Genomic DNA, 9327 nt, shown 5'->3' with positions numbered 1-9327 from the left:
TGATGTACAGAGAATAGTTGAGTCAAGTTTAGGGCATCGTGTTTAACTTGACTTGCATGCAATACATATAATATCACGGTAGCTCTTTTGTACTTCGTCTGATATTTGTTTTTCCTGTACTTCAAATAACACCACCGTTATAAATAATCTACAGTGTAAATAATACCACCTATCATCATTATCGTAACTCTTCTAATATTTGGACGGCATCATTGTAGCTGTTGCTTACTTACCCTGTACAACAAAAACACTGTTGTTCCTATATATGATCTGGGAGTGGTTCATATGATCATAGTACAGTCGTACAGAAAATAGTTGAATAATTAGCAAGAGTCCAATATACATAATAAAACTGAAACGATAACAGATTATAAAGAGATCAGGAAGTTATACTGCAAGTCTAGGAAAAAATGGAGTTTTTTTGTGATTATTATCTGGGCGTGGTTTATACTATTACAGTGGATACACACTTGAAGAGTTTTGTGTGATTTTGATCTGGGTGGAGTTTATAATTTTACAGTGGATATATATACCTGAAATGTTTTGTGTGATTTTCTAATTATGCTACTCAGTAAACAAAAAAATTATTCAAGTTAAATATCACCGAATTATTTCTAAAGAATTTCAGATTTTAAAATTTTGAATGTTACTTCATCCATTAACTAAAAACTTTAACAACAAAAAAATGTGAATAATAAAATTATTCGTTTCAGTTTTTTAAAAAAAAAGAGTACAAAAGAATACATAAGTCGTTCACATTCACGGCTTGTTTGTTTGTTTAAATTTTTTGAGAAAGCATACAAAAAGGCAACCTATGCATAGCTGTCTCTAAAGTTGAACCAATACAGTAGACGGAAGACATCTATTTAACAACACCCACCACCAATTCATGGATTTCTCTGATCGTACAGTTAAATTTTCTGTCACTCTTATGGGGCACGCAAGATGAGCCGAAAGTGAGGAGTGAGTATTTACTGCAACAGAATGTGTGTATCGTGAACTCCCGGCTTCTCAATCCAATCACGCTGCCCACTAGTTCACTTCAGGCGTGATGTTTACGGACATTACACTCCTACACAAGAAGTATTGATTATAGTTGAATGCCATGTATATCTATTTTACTGTAACATGTTCGTTGTTTTTCAGAGATGAGAGTTGCTTATTTAACATTAAATGGGAATTAAATGGAACGTGTCAGCCGTGATTCAAAATGTTTTAATGTAACTTGTTCCTTGATTTTCAGAGCTGGGAGTTGCTGGTGTTAAGTCGAGTTAAATGGGACGTATCAGCCGTGATTCCAAAACTGTTTTAATGTAACTTGTTCCTTGATTTTCAGAGCTGGGAACTGCTGATGTTAAGTCGATTTAAATGGGACGTATCAGCCGTGATTCAAAATGTTTTAATGTAACTTGTTCCTTGATTTTCAGAGCTGGGAGTTGCTGGTGTTAAGTCGAGTTAAATGGGACGTATCAGCCGTGATTCCAAACTGTTTTAATGTAACTTGTTCCTTGATTTTCAGAGCTGGGAGTTGCTGGTGTTGAGTCGACTTAAATGGGATATATCAGCTGTGATTCCAAATGATTTCCTCGAGCCCCTGCTCTATAGGCTTCTCCTCAGTGAAGGAGCAAGGACAAAAGCCAGACAGCACGCTGAAGTCTTTATTAACATGTGTTGTACTGGTACGTATCTTAGTTTTTATGTTTTCAAGTTTGTTTGTTTTTCAAAAGTTATCAGTAAAACTGACTGAACTTTTATCTCGCATTGCAGTGTGTATTCGCGTTATTATTATTTTGGAATATCTCATTCATTTTACCCCAATTTGATATAAAAAAGACAACTTTTAAACTGTTGGTGAAATCTTTTAATAAATAAGAAATTGCAACTTCAGTTTTTTGTGGAGAGCAACTTTTAGCAATATTGTTTTAATAAGATTAGAGAAAATCTATTTGCTTACTAATTTTTAAGGGAATATCAATATTAAGGGAAACTGAATATCTTGCTTCAACTAGATTTTATGGCCAGTAAAAAAAAAAAGAAGCTAAATATGAATGTATAATTATATCTTCTTTTTTTTAATAATTTCCGTTAACACTATGTATTTCAGAATTAAAACTTTTCTAATAAGTTGTTGAGTTTTTAGCGCAAAGCTCTAAATGGACTATCAACTCCAGGTTTTAGCATTGTGAGTCCGGAAACTTACGGCTGACCTGCCTGAGGACTGAAAATAAATTCCAATTATTTTCAATAAATTCTTTTCGTTTTCAAGATTAAGTACTCAAAGATAAAATATTTGTTGTTATTTTATTTATTTTTTACGTTCCATCTTTCAGTCGGTAACCTATTATGTGTAAAGATTACAATTATTTGCTTAAAAAAAAACTCAGGCACAATGGGAGTTGTCTGTATTCTAGCTATAACAATGTATTGCTACTGTTATTAAAAACAAACTCAGGCACAATGGGAGTTGTCTGTATTCTAGCTATAACAATGTATTGCTACTGTTATTAAAAACAAACTCAGGCACAGTGGGAGTTGTCTGTATTCTAGCTATAACAATGTATTGCTACTGTTATTAAAAACAAACTCAGGCACAATGGGAGTTGTCTGTATTCTGGTTATAACAATGTATTGCTACTATTATTAAAAACAAATTCAGGCACAATTGGAATTGTCTGTATTCCAGCTATGTCAATGTATGGCTACCGTTATTGAATAATGTCAATAGCACCCATGAATTCAGTTTTGTACAAAACTTATATCAGATGACTGCTCGTATTATCTGATATGTACATTTCAGTGGTTTATGAATTTGAGGGCGACGCGATTTGTTTTCGGATGGTAGCGTAAGCATCAGAGGTTAAAGAGGCGCAGATTAGCAGTGAAACTTGCCAGGACCTCGACAACCACATTTTCATCATATAGAGAGTAAAAGATCAACTGAAGTTGTTGGACCACAACAAGTTGTTGCAGAGTGGCTACTAGTCTCAACTTGCCAGGACCTCGACAACCACATTTTCATCATATAAAGAGTAAAAGTTCAACTGAAGTTGTTGGACCACAACAAGTTGTTGCAGAATGGCTACTAGTCTCATAAGGTGTGGTCCGTAGACTCACCTACAGATTATCAGTACAGTTCGCTGAAGACCTGGACAGATTGTTGACAACACCAAAAGATGACAACTGGCAAACATCAGCTTCACAAGCAGTTTAGAGCAGTAACTGGACGACAAGTTAGCACGAAAATGGAAAATCTTCTTAAGATTGGCCTATATGCCAGGTACCCAATTGCATGGCCTTGTGGTTAGGGTATTCGACTCGCATACTGAGGGTCGCGAGTTTGAATCCCGGTTACGAACTTGCTCGTTCTTTATTGTTGCCTACTGGGCCAGTCACACGGGTGTAAAATTTCTTGGCTTTCAAAATTAACGGGTGATCCCAAACTCACTCGGATTACGGCCGTAAAAGATATAACGATGGTATACGTTCCTCTTACCTATCATCATAAAACAGCTCGTCTCAAACAGCGTCAATAACACGTGAAATAATCAGATGACGTATCAGCAAATATTTTGTTCATAGACGAATTACACTTCATACTACAAGCAGACACGAAACGTGCACACATTTGATGAATGACCGTGAACAGATCATCCCCAATTTTATGGAAGAAAGACACGCGTATGGTAATGGTAGCATATTGGTCTGAGGAGGAAGGACTGGTATTAACACTGGTCTTTCTGCGTCACGACATAGGACTACGAATGTCATACATTATAAGGATGCTTTCCTACAGCTGTTAGTTTTACCCCACGTACGCAGGTGCATTTGGCCAGATATCTTTGCTACTGATTAATAACGCGTGTCCTCAGTATGCTTAACTAGTTACGGTATCAAGTGAATGAATTAGCAAACCGATCTGAATCCGATTAAGTACTGTATTTGAAGCTGTGGGAAGACACTTTACAGGAAGCAATTCATCTCCAAGCAGTATTATTAATTGGAAGGGTTCTGCCGTACCACTTCCATTTAGCGAAGGTGATCATACATCTAATCAGCAAACGTTTTCTGGCGATTTATTGGACTGAAAACAGAATATAGGATAGAGCTAGAGAACTGCGATTGTCCATTAATTGTTTGTAGCAGTGTAAGTTTTTTTGTTTTGGTTTTTATTTCATCTTTTATTTAGTAACCTACAATAAAACTATTGGTGTTTATTTTGAAATTTCCGTGAGCTATCGACACAACATCATTTTAACAGATAAAATACCAAATAAAGCAGGACTTGCACGTTTGTATTTTATTTTCGTAGAAATATGCTTCAGTTGGTCTTACCGTCCAATTTGGTATTTTAAAACTGAATGGCAATTTTTGTGATATTTGATCTGAAAGGCCCAAGGTTCTGCCATAACCATACCGAACTTGGAACTACTTTAAAGAGGGCATCCAGTTAGTACCGCCCAATGCCTGCAGTGTTACTTTTAACCGAATAGCGAATGGAGTGTCACAGTTATAACTCCTCCATATCTTAAATTGCAGTACATGTTCAGTGGCGTATCACGGTTCAAACCTTGGGTCCTCCGATCTACACCTCCGTTGAAGACCAATGAACTATTTCAATATAGAATAAGGTATGAAATATTGTGTAATTGAAAGAAACCATTTATAATTCGTTTGTCTGCTGTTAGACACAAAACTACACAATGGGCTATCTTTGCACTGCCCACACGGGTATCGAGATCTGGCTTATAGCGTTATAATTCCGTAGACTTGCCGCTGTGCCACTGGGAAGGGGTGCCATTTTTTATTTGAACGCAAATATATATAATTGTATACAATTTAAAACATGTTGGTTAATACGATAATAATTCTATCATAGCATCACAATCACCCTCATACGTGCATACCTAACACAAACACGCACACACAAACATATAAATTAGAAATATGTACTTATATATCATGTGACGTCCATATTCTAATTTCTAAAACTTTATGACCGGCGAGGTTACTTACGATAAAAATAAAATCCACCAGAGACTAAAATGACTCATTCTGTTTATATAGTTCAACTTCTAATTTTAGTTAGGATGATCAACTTTTTACTACAAGGTAGGGGTGGAAAGAACAGGATGTGTAGGTAAATCAGAGCAAGAGCATCTTTAGATACTCTTACTAGACAAGGGTGTAACTTGATGGACCTCATTGTAATGTTAAAGGTGTGGGAACCAGATAGTGTAAAGGGTGTAGGAGGTTACGACACCGGAAACAATCAACCTGGCCCTCCCTCGCCATCAAAACATGGCGTTTGTCGGGTTTTGTACGTTTCTGATCCATTAACGACGCACATGCTTACATGGCTGTTTCTTTATCAAAATAAAACCGGTTATAACTTAGTACCATCTCTAACATAGACAGAATTAATCGAAGCAAAGTGAAATAAAATTGAGAATTTTACTTCAAAGACCATGTTGTTCTCAAAGTTTCGTCTATAAAAGCCTTAACCGTTACGTCACATACGGTTACCATGAGTAATTGCAGTAACCAATTAAATGATAAAAACGTTTATTTGATCTGTGATATTTCGCTTCACGTGTCTAACCGTTTTTCTAAAAGTAAGAGCAGTATGGGTCAATAAACAACACTGTTAACTGTCACTTTTAATTACGTTAAATATTCATTATACGGAGAAACAATGCAGTTGGTCAGTATTTCAAAAAAATAAAAATTTAAAAACGTATGTCAAATCAACATCTGATACACCGTTCAGTAAATTAAGATAAATTGCCAAAAATGTAACTCAAAATTAATTATAAATCTTTTTTTTTTTGAACGTTTATGACACTTATATCAATCTTATCTAACTGAACTTATATTAAACCACGGCGTACTAAAGTGAGATCTCATCTTCCTTGTGTACAATTCATAAAGATTACACGAAACGTAACGGGAAAGTGTGGTACGCGTCTTTGTAGAATTGGTCCATTAATATTGATTTGTAAATACGACCACGTTATCTTTGTCGCAGATAGTGTAATAAACCACTCACTTCCACCCACGCTAACGCTTTGCAGTTAAGCAATCACGTGATATGTATTAAGATAACCCACACACACAAATATGTAATTAATAGATAGCGTTACTTACTACTTTTGATATTATGTCCCGTTTACACCTGAATTACTTTTACTTAAGTGTAATATTCAACACTGAAGCAAAGAGTAACATCGAAAAGCAGCATTCCTTCCGCGCTGAAAATCTATTTATAAATCTATTTTTAAAGTAGTTTCCATGTTTCTCGGCAGTTTTTATTGTGAATTGTACATTAAAGCATCTTTTTATATATATTTAACTTCATTGCTTATTGTTTGTTCCGCGAGTCAGCTTCTTATTGACTGACATAACTAAATTGTAGCAGGATAATTTTGCTCTGGTTCTTCTGGTTTATGTAATCAAGATTTGTTTCTCATCAAACAAAGTATTAACAGAATGTGCCATAGCAACCCTTCACACACACAAAAGACGAAATTGTTTGTAACGAAGTAGCATATATGTCTTCACGAGTTAGTATAACGTTAGAAACATTCCAAGTATCCATATATAATGATGTAAATAATTTATCTCCTCGTGCAAAAGTCACACGGCTCTCCGGTGGCTCAGCGGTAAACTTGAGGACTCATGACGCTAAAATTCACTGTTCAATACCCGCAGTGGGTAGAGCGCAGTTAGCATTTTTTCGTAAAGAAACAAGCATAAGTTCCACCGTCCTCCGGTGATGCAACTAGTTTAATATCCTCAGCATATTTATTTGGTGGTAGCGAGGTGGGGGTGGTCCACTCTATATATGTAACTACATCGAAGCACTGAACACTTTATGAATTAAAAACAAAGAGAAAAGATTCAATATATCCCTATTATTATCGATTATTATTAAGCTAATAGAAATAATAAACCGATAATGAAAAATCCAAACGCCCGAGCGTCGCCCTTAGTAATAAGTCTACAGATCAATGGTCCAAGGTTCGAGAACACGATATGCTGCTAAACCGCTATTTGGCTAAAATTAGCCATGTGGGCAGCAAGTACTGTTGATTGGTTGCTTTCTCTCTCTCTGGTCCGCAGCTCTAAAGGATGACTAGTCTGAACATTGGGGGTCTTTGACCTGACCGTTTTGCCTATATCAAATGGTGCAACAAACTCGGCTTACAGGAACGATTCGTGTATCACACTTTCCTCGTTCTTCGTACAGGGCAGTCATTGGTGTGGTTGGGTTGATTGTCCAATTCACATGCTGAGAGTGATAGTTGAGTTTCAATTTTAATAGAGCTTTAATTCTGAACATGCATTTGTCACCTAATCCGATAGTTAAGTGAGGAGTAGTGGTCTGTATAAGGTATTCTGAAACAAGTCCGTGGTCAGTTATTTAATCTTTTCAGAACACGATGTGTTATTGTCTAGAACCAATAAGAATATTTTTGTTGTTGTTTCAGTTCTCATTGTTCGTCATGGCTAGTGGTATAATAATTAATTCGTGACTTTATATATGTAACTAACTGCTAATAACTGGCTGTTACGTTTTGGCTGCTAATCTGCTGCCTTCTTTAGGGAAATCCCGAGAAGGACTATTTCTATGTTTGTAGTAGTTCAGATTCGATCCTGGATCCTCCTGATGGAAGTCTTGTGCGTTATCAACTCGACCTATCCAGGTTTTGCTAACTTGTACGTCAGTTTGACTGATTGTGTTATCAATTAGGTGAATGTAAAAGGTCTTTTATCTTTCTTTTGGTCACGTGTAGTTCATATCCAATTAGAAAAATAGTAACTAATTAATATTTAGGCTTAGGGGATCTTATAGGTTTCTACCCATGACACAACCTTACCGCGAATATTCAATAATTTGCTTGGTTAAAAATGGCTTAGGTTTGACACATGAGTAAAAGCTCAAGTGTTAACTTATTAGTTGTTCCATCGACTATTTGTTTTCAAGTGTTAAAAATACAGTAGTATTGTAGTGTTTTCTACAACATGAGTTATACAAAGAAGAATGTAAATACAAGATCCATAGTACAAATATAGTAATGTACAACCACAAAATAGTCTTAGACTATCTCTCTCGTGAGATCAGAACCCGTGATGGAAAGCATTATGTATCTTATAAACCCAAACTACTTTAAATCATTTTTCCGCTAAGCCTAAATCGTCATACTTTTATGAGACATATTTCACATTGCATTCGGACGTTTACTACCACGCCGAAGATTTTGGGTGGTAAACTAATGGTTATTTTTGTAGTAACTGTTTGTTTGTTTGTTTGTAATTTAACACAAAGCTACACAATATGCTATCTGTGCTCTGCTCACCACGGGTATCGAAACCTGGAATCTAGCATTGTAAGTCCACAAACATACCGCTGAAACTGTCTCTTGTTTATATCTTTTTTTCAATGAAATGTTACTTCAATGACAGTTGCTAGCAGGACGTTAGATAGATTGGGGAATACTTTTAGAATACTTTATAAGACATCCCAATATTAAGCGAATGGCATTAGGGTTATAATGAAAATATATACAAATCACAATATGCTTAAAGTTACATTACACAAATCACAATAAAGTTAAGGTTGATTTGACAGTGCAGTTAGTTAAAAGTTATTCACGTCACATTACAGTTTAAAGTCGTGTTAAAAGATTCACAGAATTGATGTCTGTCTCCTAGAGGAAACTTATACTGATGTTATACATCATATAAAATGTTAAACCACGCTCAGATCACTTACAGAAAACACTTCAGGTATACCACCACTGTAATGTTAAACCATACCCAGATCAAACTCACACAAAACATTTCAGGTGATATCCATTGTAATGTTATAAACCCCGCCCAGATCAAACTCACACAAAACATTTCAGGTGATATCCATTGTAATGTTAAACCATGCCCAGATCAAACTCACACAAAACATTTCAGGTGATATCCATTGTAATGTTATAAACCCCGCCCAGATCCAGATTACACCGATCTAGGGTTAACTGCGTCTATTAAACATAATTTATTCCATGGATTTTACACAAATCTAGGGTTAATGAGGTCTAAAAGTAATTCTAGGGTTAACTGAGTCTATTAAATATAATTTATTCCATGGGTTGCACCGATCTAGGGTTAACTGCGTCTATTAAACATAATTTATTCCATGGATTGGAATAAATTATACTTAACGGACGCAGTTAACCCTAGATCGATGTAAAATCCATGGAATAAATTATACTTAACGGACGCAGTTAACCCTAGATCGATGTAAAATCCATGGAATAAATTATACTTAACGGACGC

At 35.6% G+C, this 9327-nt stretch overlaps 1 protein-coding gene across 1 annotated transcript in view; it reads left to right on the top strand.

Annotated features, from left to right (window-relative positions):
* The window catches only part of LOC106458046 (G1/S-specific cyclin-D2-like), a 64640-nt gene that overhangs the window by 22263 nt on the left and 33050 nt on the right, over window positions 1-9327 (top strand). Inside the window, exon 3 of the mRNA XM_013917499.2 lies at window positions 1520-1679. Coding sequence (XP_013772953.1) covers window positions 1520-1679 — 160 coding nt within the window. The remainder of the gene's footprint in view (window positions 1-1519; window positions 1680-9327) is intronic.

Source organism: Limulus polyphemus, unplaced genomic scaffold, assembly GCF_000517525.1.
Source record: "Limulus polyphemus unplaced genomic scaffold, Limulus_polyphemus-2.1.2 Scaffold408, whole genome shotgun sequence".
In the NCBI taxonomy this organism is placed as follows: domain Eukaryota; kingdom Metazoa; phylum Arthropoda; class Merostomata; order Xiphosura; family Limulidae; genus Limulus; species Limulus polyphemus.
Note: the sequence above shows the minus strand (reverse complement) of the source record. Positions and strands in the feature narration are given on the sequence as shown.